This window comes from Dendrobates tinctorius, unplaced genomic scaffold (assembly GCF_039654945.1).
Source record: "Dendrobates tinctorius isolate UK_male_01 unplaced genomic scaffold, ASM3965494v1 ptg000085l, whole genome shotgun sequence".
Taxonomy (NCBI): Eukaryota; Metazoa; Chordata; class Amphibia; order Anura; family Dendrobatidae; genus Dendrobates; species Dendrobates tinctorius.
This window is the reverse complement of record NW_027361753.1, coordinates 7,518,153-7,538,382: the sequence shown is the minus strand read 5'-3', so window position 1 is coordinate 7,538,382 and position 20,230 is coordinate 7,518,153. Positions and strand designations below refer to the sequence as shown.

General features: G+C 46.1%; 1 protein-coding gene across 1 annotated transcript in view; it reads right to left on the bottom strand.

Annotated features, from left to right (window-relative positions):
• Window positions 1-20,230, bottom strand: part of LOC141097576 (phospholipid-transporting ATPase IC-like) — a 119,355-nt gene that overhangs the window by 56,495 nt on the left and 42,630 nt on the right. The window contains exons 3-5 of the mRNA XM_073584822.1: window positions 9,284-9,381; window positions 4,983-5,096; window positions 3,552-3,650 (exon numbers count right to left, since the gene is read on the bottom strand). Of these exons, the coding sequence (XP_073440923.1) occupies window positions 3,552-3,650; window positions 4,983-5,096; window positions 9,284-9,381 (311 nt within the window). The remainder of the gene's footprint in view (window positions 1-3,551; window positions 3,651-4,982; window positions 5,097-9,283; window positions 9,382-20,230) is intronic.

The window sequence follows — 20,230 nt, the reverse complement described above, 5'->3', positions numbered from 1 at the left end:
TCTGATCACAGCAGTTTTATGCCTTAGATGCAGCGGTCAGTCGTGACCATAACATCTAAGTGGTTAGACAGAGGGGAGATCCGCTATGTCACTGCAATGGCCCCTCTAGGATGCAATTTTTGGTTGCTAATGATTTATCATGGTAGCCTTCAGGCACCTGTGTCTGCCACCATGTTAGTCTGTAGGGCTTCATTGGAGATTGCCAAATATATAACACACTGAAATTTAGAAATATTGTGATGTATTGTACCTGAAATCAAGTAATTCTGGGCTAAAGTATCCCAGAAAGACTAATTATTTAAAAACAAATACTAAAAAAAATACAAAAATTATAGTTTTTCAGTTTTTTTCTCTATGGGAAAATAGAAGAAAAGCAATCAAAACATCTTATAAACCTCCAAAATAGAAACATAAACCATAAAAGAAACAAACCGTGTATCTCATAGAAAATAGAATAAAATACAAAACTTTATTAATTCAAATAAAAAACAATTTTAAAGATTCTGGTTTGGCTTTTATCCTAAGTCATATTCATTATCAAGTCTATATTGACTTTTAGGATTGCTGCCTCTAAGAGTTCTAGTCCTCTTCTTGTCTGAAAAGACAATATGCATAATTAATTTCCCAGAGTACCATGCATGGCCTATAAGTCTCCTCACTTTCACATGCCTGGCTTCGTTTGACACTCTCCACAAGTAGAAAAGTTACCCTATAGACCAAATTCCAGAACCTCTCACTTAGCCAAATCAGATCTCATTCTTTGCACTGATGAGAGTCAGCACCCTGAAACACCATGTCTGCAAATTGATTTAGTTTGGATTTTATCCTAAGTCCTATTGCAAGGCTTGTTAAAGGGTAGATATTGACTTATAGGATCACTGCTTCCAACAGGTGGCACTAGAGTTGTCGTTCTCTTCCTCTCTGAAGGGATAATTTGCATAAATAAAAGTAGAAAAACATACCTGGTGCCCCGCTAATGGGATACATAAAACAAGGTGGGACCACCTTGATTGCCTATTGGCATGGTACACTGGATAGTGTAGATGCCTGGGAGCAGCAGTGATATAAATGGTGGTTTAGAGATAAAACACCAAGGGTACCAAAAATCGCAAAACAAAGCAGATTTTAATATCCTTAAAAGTTTTTCATTTTTAACCCCTTTCTTGACATAGGATGTATTGGTGTTTTCTATGTTGTACCATGGTGTATGGAGTGGGGCCAAAAACTGCCTCTAACAGCTCCGCTATACAGCCAGGAGGCTGCAATTTCACTTTGACTGTGGCTAAGATATCATATCCAAACAGGGGAAATTAGGTAAAAAAAAAGTATTAAAATGTTGAAATACTGCCAAAATATCCTTTACAATCTTATAAGGGGTAAAATAAATGAAAAATAAATACATTAAGGTAGGAAAAAAAATACCGGTAAATTAAAAATGTAAATTGTCAAGAAAAATAAAAACATTTCCGATATATAAAAATAATTGGTTAGAAACAAGGAACTAATTAGAAAAATAATTTCAGTGGTCTTTTGTAGTCATAAAAAAAAGTGCGAAACAGAAACATTCCTTAATTTTCACACCAATATCACCCGATATCGGTAAAAAAGAAAAAAAAAGGATGAAAATAACATAAAAATAAGGCCCCATGTATCAGGAAAAAAAAAGATGTAAAAATTATTTGAACTTTTTTTTTTCAGTTCCTTAATCTGCATGTATGAAAAAAAAAATAAAAACATGAACGTGACAGGTCAGGAAGGAAAGAAAATGGCCTGAACTGGTTAAAGAATAAATGTCGGTTTAACATCTATTTAATAAATCAATAATACACATGAAAATAATTAACTTTGTAAGAATCTTATCAGATAAATCTGCACCTTTCTCTTCCTGGACTGATCATTCACTCTCAATTCAGGGGTAAAATCTGTATGTAGTGAAGCTCTTCCCATTATTGAGAGGAGGTGACAGTTGGTGCTTATAAAATTCTATGAAGGGGAGGAGCTAGAGGCGGACACAGACATTCTAGTGAGATTACAGCCATCTCCTACGTCAGTAATGGGAACGTCTACATTCACTGAATACAGCTTTCACCCATGAATTGAGAATTTTGAGAATGACTGATCATGAAAGAAGCAGATTTCTGTGATCAGATATATTGCAAAATGTCTTATGTCTGTATCTGCAATTGATTTATGGTAAAAAAAAATAAAATAAAACGGCGGTTAGTCCAAAAAGGCTGCTGTCAATTTTTCAAAACACTAAGGGTGTGTGCACATGTTACGGATTTGGCTGCAGATCTGCAGCGGATTTGGCCCTGCGGATCCGCAGCAGTTTTCCATGCGGTGTACAGTACTATGTAAAACCTATAGAAAACATGCACATGCTGCTGAAAATTCCGCGCAGATTTGCTGCGGTTTATTTTCCGCAGCATGTCAATTCTTTGTGCAGAATCCGCAGCATTTTTACACCTCTTCCACTATAGGAATTCGCAGGTGTAAAATCGCAGGCAAAATCCGCACAAAATCTGCAGAAAATATGCACTAAATCCGCAGGTAAAACGCAGGTCATTTTAGCTGTGGATTCAGCCAAATCCGCAACATGTGCACATACCCTTAAATTGCCTGACTTGCGGCACAATTGTTCTGGTGTCCATCGTTCACCCCAAAGATGAAATTGCGGACAGCTGACAGGTTGCCCGCTGTAGGCCCCCATTGTGGTGCCTGGACTTCATAGGAGATAATCAGTTATTTTTTAATTATTACTATTTTTTCACTATTGCAATACAATGTAATTGCATTATATGGTACAAGTGATCAAATGACCGCAGATTCAAGTTCCGTAAAATATTACAGTTTAAATCGCCTCATTTTTCCCATTTAAAAAATATATAAAATTAAAAAAATAAACATAGTTGACATCATGGTGTCTGTAAAGCCACAATCTATCAAGATGTACAATTATTTAAGATGGACTGTACAACAAAAGTAAAAAAAATTAAAATAATTTTTTTTTGGTCTCTGCACTTCCCCCCAATATAAAAATATTCTATGAATACCAAAATTGTATCAATAATGTCAAGTCATGTAATGTAATTGAGCCCTTTGTGTAAAATCATCCATTGGTCGGATGCCTGAGCCGTCGCCACGTGATCACAATATGATCTGCACTGGTGGAGCTTTATCCTCAGTGATCCGCGTGTGTGCAGATAGATCATGTGACTCACTGCGGTGGTTTCTTGGATGGCCCCAATGTATGAGACTAATTAGAACAAATGTTTTCCTATTTTTGGACTTGCTCCTTCAACCTTTAATATCACTGCAGTCTTCTTTGCCAAAGATTACTAACACCCTAATGAAAAAGTACCTAAAATGCTAATAAAATAAAATCCTGACGTTCTGGGATGTGATAAATATCCTATAGTGACTTATTGGAGTTGTCATTTTTTCCTTCTTGTCTGTTCCAATCATCAGCTGTCAATCATTTGTCTTATATAAAATAGCATTTCATATTACAAGAAGCCAAATGAGGAGAAAATAAGATTTTTGTTTCTTACAATGTCATCTGCAAGGTCTTTGATTGCTGTAATTCCCAGAACGATCACTAGGGGGATGAAAGTAGTGTACCACGAGACAGTGGATATTATAGGAATCAGCTAAAATGAGATAAGAACATTATTAGGTCATAGTCTGATTCCAAAAGATACAATATTTCACTTATCTTGTACTGATCCTGTGTTACATCCTGTATTATACCCCAGAGCTGCATTCACTATTCTGCTGGTGCAGTCACTGTGTACACACATTACTGATCCTGTACCGATCCTGAGTTACATCCTGTATTATACCCCAGAGCTGCACCCACTATTCTGCTGGAGGAGTCACTGTGTACATACATTACATTACTGATCCCGAGTTACATCCTGTATTATACTCCAGAGCTGCACTCACTATTCTGCTGGTGCAGTCTCTGTGTACATACATTACATTACTGATCCTGTACTGATCCTGAGTTACATCCTGTATTATACTCCAGAGCTGCACTCACTATTCTGCTGGTGCAGTCACTGTGTACATACATTACATTACTGATCCTGAGTTACATCCTGTATTATACCCCAGAGCTGCACTCACTATTCTGCTGGTGCAGTCACTGTGTACATACATTACATTACTGATCCTGAGTTACATCCTGTATTATACTCAAGAGCTGCGCTCACTATTCTGCTAGAGCAGTCACTGTGTATAGACATTACATTACTGATCCTGAGTTACATCCTGTATTATATTCCAGAGCTGCGCTCACTATTCTGCTAGAGCAGTCACTGTGTACACTCATTACATTACTGATCCTGTACTGATCCTGAGTTACATCCTGTATTATACCCCAGAGCTGCACTCACTATTCTGCTGGTGCAGTCACTGTGTACACACATTACTGATCCTGTACCGATCCTGAGTTACATCCTGTATTATACTCCAGAGCTGCACTCACTATTCTGCTTGTGCAGTCACAGTGTACATACAATACATTACTGATCCTGTACTGATCCTGAGTTCCATCCTGTATTATACTCCAGAGCTGCACTCACTATTCTGCTGGTGCAGTCACTGTGTACATACATTACATTACTGATCCCGAGTTACATCCTGTATTATACTCCAGAGCTGCACTCACTATTCTGCTGGTGCAGTCACTGTGTACATACATTACATTACTGATCCTGAGTTACATCCTGTATTATACTCCAGAGCTGCACTCACTATTCTGCTGGTGCAGTCACTGTGTACATACATTACTGATCCTGTACTGATCTGGCGTTACATCCTGTATTGTACTCCAGAGCTGCACTCACTGTTCTATAATCCACTTAGTTTAGCTATAGCTGACCTTGTATGACTCCTTGTTTTCACTGGCTCAGGTATAATTTGAAGTCTCCACCACCCATATTTTGATAGCACTGACCGCTCGTCACTATATCTCGTACCTGTATGATTAGGAGGAGCAGGAAATAGGCGTTGGCGATTCTCCTGAACTGTTCAAACAAGTTTAGCGGCAGGAAGGTGATGATGTTGTACTTGGACGTCTTGATTTCATTCGTCTGTGTGAGATACGGTGATTATCATTTGTAAAATTCATTACTGATTCTCGGTGTTTTTATATTGATAGTTTTACAGGCGACAATAACGTTTTACTATAGGAGGACGGAGAGCGGCAGCAATGTAACAGCGCCTGTCGTGTCTGATTATGGAGTCCGAATCTTTGAGGGTCCTTACACTGAATCTTCCACCACTTCCAAGTATTGAATATCCTCCATTGCTGAATTGCATCATTGAAGGGAACATTTAGCCAAAGATTCTCAAAGTAAATGTCCCCCTTTAGCCATCAGACTTCCCGAGGGTCCATCTCCAGTGCCATCTTCATGGCTGACCTGAAAGTCTCGTTGCCTCCAGGTTGCCCGAGTGGACGTCCATCTGCCCTTCGTTAGATATTACGTATGGTTGCATTGTATCATCTGTGGATCTCTTTTTGAGCACGATTCCCAGGGCAGTCATCAGGACCCCATATACTTATGTGTTTAGGGTCCCATCTAACCCCCATTTTTAGTACTTGCACTCCATTGTGTGCTTTTGGTAGACATGTGGGTTCTCACAATGACTATTTTATTCCCGTACAGAAATGCCCATATTTTCGTAATTTCTGGGTTCATCACCATTTTTGGTGGGGCTCTAGAGGAAACAGACTTTTGAGGTTTGAGAAGACGGCATGACAGTCGGCTGTCGTGTTGGACTAAGTCCGTGACAGCAGCCCGTCCTGTACTTCCCTGATGCCCACCCCTACCCTTCTTCCATCTCCCGAACAACAATAGTTGATGTTTTCAATAGATGATACATGTCTGATTTGTCACCTCAGTCTACAGATAGACGATGTCCATCTTTGGGGACAATTTTTTGGGGTTTACTCAAATCATTTTTGCAGTTGGGTTTCATAAAAAATATTGCACCTTTTGCCTCTGTGCAGACTATTGCGGGCTGCAGAATGAGGTAACTGAGAATTAGTCAGGCAGCCTGTTATGACGGTCTGGCAGGAGAGTTTTGTAAATCTTTTATCTGTATTTAATTTAGCTGATCTATGACCAAATTTAATGGCAAAATAGGGAGGAGGAAAAAATATGCCAATTTCAGCCGGACCAGCTGACCATTTGATGTGTATTGCATGGCAACAACTCTCTGCCGACAGTCGTTTAGAATGGTCGGATAGTTGGACCAGCAACTGATCGTTATGTTTTCAGAGGAGATAAGCCCCAGCCAGAGGTGTTTGACAGCGTCTCTCTCTCTCCTCTACCCATTGAAAAAACATGACTGCTCGGAGGCGCTGAATGCACGTGTGCATGGGGGAGTTTGAAGAAATAGATATCTGCAGGAAGAGGCTCATAAGGGACTGGGGCTGTTTGGCCTCAACTGAAATGTTCATCATTTGGCAGATGCCCTAATGGAAATTAAACAGATAAAGGGATACGGATACAAAGGCGTAAATACAATTGAGTGCAGGGAGGGAGCGACAACCGGGGGGCAGGACAGAGAGGGGTGAGTGGTGTCAGTGACTGACACCGCTCACCTCAATGCCTGAATCCCAGCCATCAATGAGCTGAATGTCTGTGGCCGGAGGAAGATTCTGGGTCGCCTCAGACATTCAGGCAAGGCACTTTTTTTTCCCAAGGACGCCCCCTTGTTGGGAAGCAGGAGACAGCGCCCTAAGCGGATACCTACCCTGTGTCTACCCCTCATCCCGGCCCTGGACCCACCTTTCATATGTGAGCCACCATAGGGCCTGGTTCCTGATACCTCCACCGTACACGGGAAGCTATATACACTGCTCAAAAAAATAAAGGGAACACTTAAACAACAGAATATAACTCCAAGTAAATCAAACTTCTGTGAAATCAAACTGTCCACTTAGGAAGCAACACTGATTGACAATCAATTTCACATGCTGTTGTGCAAATGGAATAGACAACAGATCGAAATTATTGGAAATTATCAAGACACACTCAATAAAGGAGTGGTTCTGCAGGTGGGGACCACAGACCACATCTCAGTACCAGTGCTTTCTGGCTGATGTTTTGGTCACTTTTGAATGTTGGTTGTGCTTTCACACTCGTGGTATCATGAGACGGACTCTACAATCCACACAAGTGGCTCAGGTAGTGCAGCTCATCCAGGAAGGCACATCAATGCGAGCTGTGGCAAGAAGGTTTGCTGTGTCTGTCAGTGTAGTGTCCAGAGGCTGGAGGCACTACCAGGAGACAGGTCAGTACACCAGGAGACGTGGAGGGGGCCGTAGGAGGGCAACAACCCAGCAGCAGGACCGCTACCTCTGCTTTTGTGCAAGGAGGAACAGGAGGAGGACTGCCAGAGCCCTGCAAAATGACCTCCAGCAGGCCACAAATGTGCATGTGTCTTCACAAACGGTTAGAAACTGACTCCATGAGGATAGTCTGAGTGGCTGACGTCCACAGATGGGGGTTGTGCTCACAGCCCAAAACTGTGCAGAACGCTTGGCATTTGCCACAGAACACCAGGATTGGCAAATTCGCCATTGGCGCCCTGTGCTCTTCACAGATGAAAGCAGGTTCACACTGAGCACATGTGACAGATGTGACAGAGACAGGAGACACCGTGGAGAGCGATCTGCTGCCTGCAACATCCTTCAGCATGACCGGTTTGGCAGTGGGTCAGTAATGGTGTGGGGTGGCATTTCTCTGGATGGCCGCACAGCCCTCCATGTGCTCGCCAGAGGCAGCCTAACTGCCATTAGGTACCGAGATGAGATCCTCAGACCCCTTGTGAGACCATTTGCTGGTGCGGTTGGCCCTGGGTTCCTCCTAATGCAGGACAATGCCAGACCTCTTGTGGCTGGAGTGTGTCAGCAGTTCCTGCAAGATGAAGGCATTGACGCTAAGGACTGGCCCACCTGTTCCCCAAAACCTGAATCCGATTGAGCACATCTGGGAAATCATGTCTCGCTCCAGCCACCAACATCAAGTTGCACCACAGACTGTTCAGGAGTTGGCGGATGCTTTAGTCCAGGTCTGGGAGGAGATCCCTTAGGAGACCATCCGCCGCCTCATCAGGAGAATGACCAGGCGTTGTAGGCAGGGCCGCCATCAGGGCACTGCTGCCCTGACTGGCATATGGGGCCCGGTGGGCAGATGGGGCCCGCATTGGGCCCCGTCTCATCTGCTTACTGGGCCCTACTGGCAGGCTAAACCGGGCCCAGCGGCGCTGTGGCAGTCCAACTCTATTGACGTGCGGTCCAAAAGTCGTTCAGGGCGCAGAGTGTTCACCATGTGGCAGATCCTTAGTAGGACTGTAGCTTGTAAGTCCGAGGCGAAACGGATGAACGGGATCCCCTATGTTTTGAGGTCCTACAGAAGTGAAGCTGCGGTACCGACTAGGGCGCTACTATGCCGTGATGTGCGTGAGGACAAAGAAAGCAGGAAAGGGAAAGTGCAGGAGGAATGCTGTGTAGACTGTAATGTTACTGATGTGTCCGGGACCGTTGAAGTGAAAAGTAAAATTGTTTGTTTGGAATCTGAACCGGTATCTGTGTCCATTCTTTCCACCTTATGCACCGAAACTGAGTGTACAGGAGCTGTGCCGCACTGCAGTGGAATCCCTGTCGGTGAAGCAGAACCCCATACAGGTACGTCGACAGGAGCTGACAATTTTTCTGTGGGAGAAGGCCAGGACAGCAAGGCCTTTGTGTCCTTGGCCACGACTACCGTCCTGGCAGAATCTTACAATAAGACAGATCGGAGAGCACTTGGCATTTTACAAGGATCTATGAATGCACCTGTATCATCTGCCTGAAGTCACAGACTCAGAAGGCTACCTTGGACAGATTTGGCACAAGCTACTCCATCTGGCGACTCGAGAGAAATCCCAATACCCTTTAACCCCTCTACAGGATCTGGTTTTACATTCGGACCCTAGGGCTATATGTACAGTCCCGGTGTACTTCCAGTCTTCACAGACTGTGTCCTGTCGCGGTACAATCTCGGGTGTGTCCCACGTTGAGTCCACATCAGCAGAGAACCTGATGCTATTGACTTGTTTGCTTTTGGTTATAAAAACACCTTCCTGGTTCATGAGCGATTCAGGGTTGTTGTTATCAGTTCACATCATCACCCTCCCTGGTGTGGGCACAACTCTGACCCAGTATGGCCCATGTGCCAAGTGGGAAGGTGCAGAAAACATTACCGTAGGAACAAACAGGGAAACCTACAGCGTATTTGCTTTTCTTAAGGCAGAAAAACTTTTTCTTCATGAATTCCGGCTGATTGTAGAAATTTGGATCATTGGCTTTAACTTTCCAATTTCCTCCTGGAAAAAAAACACAGGAGATTTTATGACCAAGATGAGATGTGCAGAAAAATTAGAAACAAAGGAGGAATTAGTTGGATTAGGTTGACTATCCTGTGATGTGGAGTCCAGCACTGCCAATTTTGGTAAAATCAACAGAATAATGTTTATATTCTCAGAATGTCAGATGTGCCAAAAAGAAGGGTTGGGCTTGTTGAATTTTAACATGCCCCAACCTTTGTTCCTACAGGAGTTACGGCAGACTGCCGAATTGTGTCGGTGTGTGATAAGCATGCTGTCATCACTCCCCTGTATTCCCCGTGCGACTGACGGTTATGTATGTGATGCATACATTACTGATCCTGTACTGATCCTGACTTACATCCTGTATTATACTCCAGAGCTGCACTCACTATTCTGCTGGTGGAGTCACTGTGTACATACATTACATTACTGATCCTGAGTTACATCCTGTATTATACTCCAGAGCTGCAATCACTATTCTGCTGGTGCAGTCACTGTGTACATACATTACATTACTGATCCTGAGTTACATCCTGTATTATACTCCAGAGCTGCAATCACTATTCTGCTGGTGCAGTCACTGTGTACATACATTACATTACTGATCCTGTACTGATCCTGAGTTACATACTGTATTATACCCCAGAGCTGCACTCACTATTCTGCTGGTGCAGTTACTGTGTACATACATTACATTACTGATCCTGAGTTACCTCCTGTATTATACTCCAGAGCTGCACTCACTATTCTGCTGGTGCAGTCACTGTGTACATACATTACATTACTGATCCTGAGTTACATCTTGTATTGTACCCCAGAGCTGCACTCAGTATTCTGCTGGTGGAGTCACTATGTACATTCATTACATTACTGATCCAGTACAGATCCTGTATTATGATGAATCTATTTTTATTGAAAAAACAAATAGACAAAGGTAACATACAAGACAACAAACATTATACACCAAGCCGTACAAAATCACAGTATAGTCAGTCTCGAATAAAGTTGAAACATCTTCTGAATCGAGGGCTCATAATGTCTCGGTGAGATAAATATTGGTGTATATTCATATACACTACCATGTACAAAAAACAAACCAAGTACTTGGCACTATAGGTTGGTAAGCTCAGCTAAATAATCATTTGTTGTACATTATTTACTTATGTGCATTGGAACAGTTGGAGAAATGTCATTCCTCCCCAAGTATCCTCTGATACATTAGCAGTGCATATGGTCAAACGCAAGAAAACAATAATTGCGAACAAACGTAGCAACATAGAATCATAGAATCGTAGAGTTGGAAGGGACCTCCTGGGCCATCTGGTCCAACCCCCTGCTCAAAGCAGGATTCGCTAAATCATCCCAGTCAGATGTCTGTCCAGCCTCTGTTTGAAGACTTCCATTGAAGGAGAACTCACCACTTCTCGTGGCAGCCTGTTCCACTCCTTGATCACTCTGTCAAAAAGTTTTTTCTAATATCTAATCTGTGTCTCCTCCCATTCAGTTTCATCCCATTGCTTCTAGTCTTTCCTTGTGCAAATGAGAATAAAGTTGATCTTTCTACAATGTGACAGCCCTTTAGATATTTGTAGACAGCTATTAAGTCTCCTCTCAGTCTTCTCTTTTGCAAACTAAACATTCCCAAATCCTGCAACCTTTCCTCAACCTTTCCTACATCTTTACATGTAGCAGCAGAGGTGTATTTCAGTAGAAGATGAGAAAAAAAAAGTGGGGGGGAGGGAAAGCGGACACCAGAGCTCCAAGCCGACCTCTAAGAAGTCTCCTCAACCAATTGAGATAGTTCAGTAGTTTCCTTGAACAAGATCCAAGGTTGCCACACACGGATCAAACGGATGTTGTCCCCTTCCATTTCAGCCATCAATTCTTCCATACATCCTGTATTATACCCCAGAGCTGCACTCACTGTTCTGCTGGTGCAGTCACTGGGTACATACATTACATTACTGATCCCGAGTTACATCCTGTATTATATTCCAGAGCTGCACTCACTATACTGTTGGTGCAGTCACTGTGTACATACATTATATTACTGATCCTGTACTGATCCTGAGTTACATCCTGTATTATACCCCAGAGCTGCACTCACTGTTCTGCTGGTGCAGTCACTGTGTACATACATTACATTACTGATCCTGTACTGATCCTGAGTTACATCCTGTATTATACCCCAGAGCTGCACTCACTGTTCTGCTGGTGCAGTCACTGTGTACATACATTACATTACTGATCCTGTACTGATCCTGAGTTACATCCTGTATCTCTTTTATTATAAAATATCAAAAACAATACAACACAACATTCCAGAAAAGAAAACACATAAACCAAAATACACACATTAATCATACACTTAGGACATACAGAAGCTTGTGCAAAACCGCAACTTGTTATAGCCCCCAAGCTTTCCAGCTTAGGGGACCCCCAGCAGGAACTTTCCAACAGAAAACTTTTCCCATAAAATAATGAAAAACAGTTTTTAATCTTTCACCCCCATTCACTCTCTTTCACTCCCCATTCACACTTCCACCCATACCTATATACAGGAAAACAGAAATAATATTCTTGGCCCATGCTGCCTTAAATAAACCTAGCCAATTCTTTTTTGGCAAAATTACCTACACCAGCTTAACACCTCAACATATATATATATATATATATATATATATATATATATATATATATATATACATACACAGTCATGGCCAAAAGTATTGACACTCCTGCAATTCTGTCAGATAATACTCAGTTTCTTCCTGAAAATGATTGCAAACACAAATTCTTTGGTATTATTATCTTCATTTAATTTGTCTTAAATGAAAAAACACAAAAAGAATTGTCCTAAAGCCAAATTGGATATAATTCCACACCAAACGTAAAAAAGAGGGTGGACAAAAGTATTGGCACTGTTCAAAAAATCATGTGATGCTTCTCTAATTTGTGTAATTAACAGCACCTGTAACTTACCTGTGGCACCTAACAGGTGTTGGCAATAACTAAATCACACTTGCAGCCAGTTGACATGGATTAAAGTTGACTCAACCTCTGTCCTGTGTCCTTGTGTGTACCACATTGAGCATGGAGAAAAGAAAGAAGACCCAAGAACTGTCTGAGGACTTGAGAAACCAAATTGTGAGGAAGCATGAGCAATCTCAAGGCTACAAGTCCATCTCCAAAGACCTGAATGTTCCTGTGTCTACCGTGCGCAGTGTCATCAAGAAGTTTAAAGCCCATGGCACTGTGGATAACCTCTCTAGATGTGGCCGGAAAAGAAAAATTGACAAGAGATTTCAATGCAAGATTGTGCGGATGTTGGATAAAGAACCTCCACTAACATCCAAACAAGTTCAAGCTGCCCTGCAGTCCAAGGGTACAACGGTGTCAACCCGTACTATCCGTCGGCATCTGAATGAAAAGGGACTGTATGGTAGGAGACCCAGGAAGACTCCACTTCTTACCCCGAGACATAAAAAAGCCAGGCTGGAGTTTGCCAAAACTTACCTGAAAAAGCCTAAAACATTTTGGAAGAATGTTCTCTGGTCAGATGAGACAAAAGTAGAGCTTTTAGGGCAAAAGCATCAACATAGAGTTTACAGGAGAAAAAAGAGGCATTCAAAGAAAAGTACACGGTCCCTACAGTCAAACATGGCGGAGGTTCCCTGATGCTTTGGGGTTGCTTTGCTGCCTCTGGCACTGGACTGCTTGACCGTGTGCATGGCATTATGAAGTCAGAAGACTACCAACAAATTTTGCAGCATAATATAGGGCCCAGTGTGAGAAAGCTGGGTCTACCTCAGAGGTCATGGGTCTTCCAGCAGGACAATAACCCAAAACACACTTTAAAAAGCACTAGAAAATGGTTTGAGAGAAAGCACTGGAGACTTCTAAGGTGGCCAGCAATGAGTCCAGACCTGAATCCCATAGAACACCTGTGGAGAGATCTAAAAATGGCAGTTTGGAGAAGGCACCCTTCAAATATCAGGGACCTGGAGTAGTTTGCCAAAGAAGAATGGTCTAAAATTCCAGCAGAACATTGTAAGAAACTCATTGATGGTTACCGGAAGCAGTTGGTCGCAGTTATTTTGGCTAAAGGTTGTGCAACCAAGTATTAGGCTGAGGGTGCCAATACTTTTGTCCGGCCCATTTTTGAAGTTTTGTGTGAAATGATCAATGTTTTGCTTTTTGCTTCATTCTCTTTTGTGTTTTTTCATTTAAGACAAATTAAATGAAGATAATAATACCAAAGAATTTGTGTTTGCAATCATTTTCAGGAAGAAATTGAATATTATCTGACAGAATTGCAGGGGTGTCAATACTTTTGGCCATGACTGTATGTATATATATATATATATATTTTTTTTTTTTTTTTTTTTTTTCCGTTTTTTTATTATTTTTCCCACCACCCACACCACAGGTCCATAAATGTCCATGGTCTTATCACGTCTAGGCCTGATGAGCACGAAAGTTTATGCCCACAAGCAAAACCCTCACCCATTTGCCCCCGATGTGCTCAAAAATGGTCCATTTTCCTTAATTTCCATGGTCCATGGTATATGTTATATCCATTTGCCACTTTCCCCTTGTTTTAGGGTCCTTTTACTTTTTTTTTCCGCTCTCACCCCCCCATTCACCCCCCTCCCAACCTCACTACGCCCCCCATGCACCTCTGACTACGGAAAAGAATAACAACACATACTACAATACATATACTACAATACATATTACAATACAATATTACAATGCAATGTCATTACATCATTTGCTTTACCGAATATTACCACACCACAAACCTTTACTTACAGGCCCAAGTTCAGTGCCTGCAAGCCCAATATCCATTATTTCTCTATCTCAAAACAAAAATCTAGGTGTGCCATGCAGTAGCCCACCACCAGGAAAAAGGAGTTCTAGAGGCCCCATCCCTCACTAACACATTCACCCTGTCCCTCAACAACTAAGACTGTCCCTACTTCTGTCCCTAAAGAAACTGTCCCTATCTGTCCTTACCTGCCCCTACTCTACCTACCTTATCATAACTAAATCTCTATCTGTCCCTCAGTGCCTGTCCCTTCCTGTCCCTATCTGCCCCTACTTCTGTCCCTCACCACCCACACCACCTTATGCTGTCCCTACCCACATTCACACAAAATCTATCTCTCCCTAGAGTGCGTTTTTAAAAGGAAAGGCCCCTCCAAAGCCAAGAGGCCCTCTTCACACCCAACCTTTCGAACTCCAAAGAACGCACCTTCACCAGGTCACCCAGGATGTTACTAACCACCTCTTCCCTTGGGAGGGCTTTCTGCTGCGTCGAAACTAAGCACCGTGCATTCCAAATGTAGAACCTAACCACTACACTGACTAGGAATAAAGTGCCCCTGTCTCGGCCACCCAGAGTTCTGAACGCTCCATAGGCCCACTCGGCATAGGAGAGGGACGCCAGCCGCGGCCAAAGTATGGAAGCCCCCACCCTGTTGTAAACCTCTGCATTAAAGGGACACTGAAGCAGGAAGTGCTCCATGCTTTCCAGCACGTCGCCACACTCCTCACAGGGACAACCCCGATCACCGGATTTCCTGCACTTCAGGTTATCCTTTACATACAGCCTCCCGTGGAAGCAGCGCCAGGTCAAGTCCCAAAACTTTGTGGGGATCCGCTTAGAATTTAAAAGCCCGAGCCCCACCTCCAGATCCCAGCCTGGGCAATCCTTAAGGGCCAGGGGCTTCTGGAAATGGGTCAACAGAACCCTCCTGTCAAGGCATTGCCGCGACATGGTCCTGATTTCCCACATTCCCAGACCCCACCGGCGGATCACCTTCAGAACCGGGGTAGCATAAGCCGGGAGATGCCCATGAGGTGTGCGGAGGTCCTTCACTTGCCCTCCTGTCTCCCATTCATGGAAGATGGGCCGAAGCCAACCCTTGCAGGAGACTACCCACGGAGGAGCCCTCTCTAGCCAGAGGTTGGAAATGTTGGCTTTAAGAAAGGTGTTCACTAAGAACACTACCGGGTTGACCATACCCAACCCACCTAGTCTCCTCGTGCGGTATGTGACCTCTCTTTTGATTAGGTTGAGCCTATTCCCCCATAACAGCTGGAAGAACAGGCTATAGACCCGTGTCCAGAGAGGTTCTGGCAAGATGCACACGCTGCCTAGGTAAATTAACAAGGGAAGCAGAAAGCCTTTAGCCAGGGCAACCCTTTCCCTTAGGGACAAAGACCAACCCTTCCATTGGTCCACCTTTTGGGCGGCGATCTTAAGTCTGCCCTCCCAATTTTGCTCGGGGTAGTCCCCGGGGCCAAATTCGATGCCTAGAATTTTGGCGGTGGCCTGGGGCCCTGGAAGGGTGTCCGGGAGATCAAAACTAGGATCTCCCCCTCCCAGCCAGAGACTTTCACATTTATCCCAGTTGATCATGGACCCGGAGTAGCGCACTACCTCTGACATGACCCAATCCGCCTCCCCCTCGAGGACACGAAAAGGGAAACATCATCGGTGTACGCCACCACCCTCAGAGAGGACCCAGAGCCCGCCTGGTCCATCCCGACTCCCGCCAATGGTCCACGATCTACCCTCCTTAGGAAGGGATCAATCGCGAACACGTATAAAAGCGGGCTCAGCGGACAGCCCTGACGGACCCCAGAACCCACCTCAAAAGGGCGACCTGACCAACCGTTCACCAGCGGAAAAGTCTCAGCCCCTTGGTACAAGATCTCTAACCATTTTACAAACCTCCCAGGCAGACCATAACTCAAAAGGACGGACCAGAGGTACTCATGGTTGACCCGGTCAAAGGCTTTCGCTTGGTCTAACGACAGCAAGTACCCCTTCCAGTGGCCTGCCCTACCCTGCTCCACTGCCTCCCGGACACCAAGCACAGCACTATAAGTACTGCGGCCTGGAACAGAGCAATGCTGGGCCCCTGAAAGGAGCCGGGGTGCAAACTTCACCAGCTGATTAAACAGCACTTTGGCCAGAACCTTCCGGTCCGTATCGAGAAGCGCTATGGGACGCCAATTCTCGATACGGGATGGATCTTTACCCTTTGACAGAATAATTAGGGCTGACTTCCTCATTGAGTCGGGAAGAGTGCCCGAGGATAGACACTCATTAAAGACAGGGGACCAAGGAGTCCCTAAAAGTCTTATAAAACTCGGATGTTAAGCCATCCAGACCTGGCGATTTCTTGGGCCGAAGCCCATCAATGGCCAGTCTCACTTCCTCCTCCCTAATTTCTTCTGCCAAAACACCAAGAGAGGGATCACCCCCTGGCTCAGGGACGGTTTCAGCCAGGAAAGCCGACATCCTATCCCGATCCAGATCCTTCTTTTCCAAGAGGCGCGAGTATAAGGATCTGACCACCTCCAGGATCCCTGATTTGGATCTGTTCAGGGACCCCGTACTGTCGATCAGTCCTGTCACCATCTTACAATTCACTGACATCTTACAGTTTCTGTAAGGGTCGGGCGAGCGGTACTTCCCGAAGTCCCTCTCAAAAACTAAAGATGTGTGTCTATCATACTGGCACCTCTTGAGCAAAGATTTCACTCTGGAGATTTCCTCACGATCACCTCCAGTGGAGACAAGCTGCTCGAGTTTCCTCCCCAGAGCCTGATACAAGCGGTGCCTGTTCAGACTTCTGAGGTTCGAGAGCTGACAGAAGAACCCCGCCACCTGCTTTTTGAAGATCTCCCACCACTCTGACTTACTACTACAGAGATCCAACAGCGGTACCTGGCTCTGAAGAAAATCCTCGAAGGATTGTCTCACCTCCGCTTCTTCCAGCAGGGACGAATTGAGCTTCCACAGCCCTCTTCCCATCCGAGGAGTCTCTGCAACATCCAGAGAAAAGAAAATTAAACAGTGGTCAGAGAACTCCACCTCAACGGCGGACACAGCAGAAAAGATGGCGCCCTCCTTCAAAAAAAACCTGTCTATTCTAGACCTACTGCTACCCCTATGGTAGGTGAAACCCCCGTGGCCTGGGGTGTGCCGGATGTGGACATCCACCAGGAGAGCTTCACTAGCTATGCTATTAAGCGCGATGCTGTCATAAGCCAGGCAGTCTCCGGGATCCCCCGGGTCATGGGACCTCGTAACGGTGTTGAAGTCCCCACCGAAGACCAACTGTCGGCTCGTAAAAAGAAAGGGCTTGATCCTCAGGAAGAGACATTTACGGTCCCACTTGGACTGTGGGCCGTAGATATTAATGAGCCGGAGCTCTTGTCCCCTCATGAAGACATCTAGGATCAGGCACCTCCCCATTTCCAACTCAGTAACCCGTCGGCATTCAACATCTGCAGTTTTAAAAAGGACTGCCACCCCGCTATACGGCTTGGCCGCAAGAGACCAGTATGAGGGCCCGCACCTCCACTCCCTCCGTGCTTTAAAGATGGCCCCCATGTCCGTTAGTCTGGTCTCTTGCAAAAATAAAATTTCTGCCTCAATCCGGGAGAAAAAAATCAAAGGCCGTGAAGCGAGCCGCATCTGACTTAATGCTGGCGACATTAATGGAAGCCAGCGTCAACGGGGCGAGTTCAGCCATCATGGGTGATCGAGTTGGATGGCCAGTTTCTTCCCTGCCCCGCTATCACCTCCTCCTGGGGAGGGGTCAGACACCTTCCTTTTTAGGGAAGCCCCCGACGTGTCCATCCCTCCCCCCCGGTGTCCTCGCCCCCGGGTTCCAGGCCCGTCCCCCCCTCAGGAGGAACAGTGCCCCCTGAGGGACGGACTCCACCATCCCCCGAAGGACCCTCCGGTGTTACCCCCGGCCCAGCACCCTCGTCTTACGGATCATCATCTGAACCTCCGAGGGCGCTGAATCGGTTGGAGAGTCTGATCAGAGGGGGGTCAGTGGGCCCTTCCGTATGCACTCTTGTGGTCGGGGGCGGGGGGGACTTTGAAGACTTGTCAGCCCTCTTTCCTCCCGATTTACGGTTGTGTTTTTGCCACCTGATGCTGTAGGCTGCCCCCTGACATCCTCGTCGACACTTTCATAACGAGAGGAGTCGTCTGAGTCAGCCGCTTTCTCCTCTCTCTCCATCCTCCTGATCTCCTCACTCACCGCACTCTCCCCCAGGGCCTCAGAGGCTTTTGCCATAGGCCTAGAGGGAGGGGCAGGCATCACCCCGGTTTCCCGAGGCTCCACCTGCCCCTTGCCTCCATGGCGTTTTTCTTGCCTCCGCTCATACGCGGGGCCCCTTGCCTTAGCATTGCCCTTCCTCACCGGCCCCTCAGCCCTTCCCCCTCCGCCACCACCTGCCATGGCAGAAGCGCCGCCAGAGGTTGCCCCCTCACCGTCTCCCCCCACCGGGCCTGCAGCGGTATTGGAGAAAGAGCGAGGGCAGCGGCTGAGCGGGTGACCTAGGTCACCACACAGGTGGCACCGAATGTCTTTGCACAAGGCGGCCAGGTGGCCTACCCCACCACACAACGCACGCTTCTGCACCTTGCAGCTGGCACTGAAGTGGGTAGGGTCGCCGCACTTGTGGCAGACCTTCGGTTGCCCCTGGTAGAAGACCAGGATCCTGTCCCTCCCCAAGAACACCGAGGAAGGGATGTGGGTGACCGTGCCGCCGGAAACTTTCAGCTTTACCATGAAGGTCCAGCCCCCCGACCAGATGCCAAATTCGTCCCTGTTCTTTTTTGGGACCTCGGTGACTTCCCCGTAACGAGAAAGCCATGTCATAATGTCCACGCCGGCAAGTGACTCGTTACAAGTGACCACGGTCACTCGCTTGACGGAATTTTGGCGAGACACCGCTTGCGCAACGAAGTCTCGCCATCCGGGCTCTTCTCGAACCAGCTCGTAGTTCGACCAGAAGAGCTCAAGCCCCTCTGGCCGCACGAAACTGACATCAAAGAAGCGGGACGCCGAAGGATGTATCAGGGCAAAGATGTCATTCACCCCGAAGCCCATCTTTAGGAGGAGCTCCACCACCTTGCTCCTGGGTGTAAAGCTTCATTGCCCCCCCACCTAAGACGGACCACATTCCTTCTTGGCGGCCCCTGCCCGGCTGTGGGGAGAGACCAAACAGTCCCTCCCTCCCTTTGATTTTGGAAGGCAGCAAGGCCATGTCTCTCTCTCCTCCCCTCTACTGTTACCGACCTTTCTCCCCTTTTAAGGGCCTCCAGGAAACGGTGGTGCAAAGCGCCGTCCCTGGAGCCCGGAGGCGAGGAGACCCCCCCAGGACCACCCTGACCCCCAGTCGCGGCCCCCGCATAGTTACGTTGGGGTCTCGCGGCCGGGGGGGCAGATGGGCCAGCCCTCCCACCACCACTTGTGCCTGCACCCTCATTCGTCCTCCCACTCACTCTCCCATTCACTCTATTATTCCCACTCACCCCAGCATTCACTCCAGCACTTTCAGCCACATTCACTCCCTCATCCATGTCACTCACATCCCCATTCACGTCCGCAAACAACTCCTCAAAAATATCAGACACCCCGCTCTCACATTCACTCACGCACTCCTCATACCCCTCAGCACCAATTTTATTTATATTTACATCAGCATTAACAGTTCCTTTGCCGCAATTTTCCCTCCCACCTGCTGGGGGCCCTAGCTGGCCAGGTGCTCCATGATTGCCCTTACTGGCCAAGAGTGCTGCTGCCCCTTTAAGTGCCTCAGCGCTGATGACATACTGCACATTTCCCTGGTTGTGCCTGGGAGTAGCAGCAGCTCCTGGTTTCTCCAGCACCATTTTTTTTCTTTTTCAGAGTTTCTTTTGATTTCCTCGCTCTGGGCAGGGACGGCCTCTGGCACCGCTCCCTGCCCTGCATCCTTCTTCACCCCCTCCGCCGGCTTGCCAGGGGGCGCCAGAGTCCCCGCAACC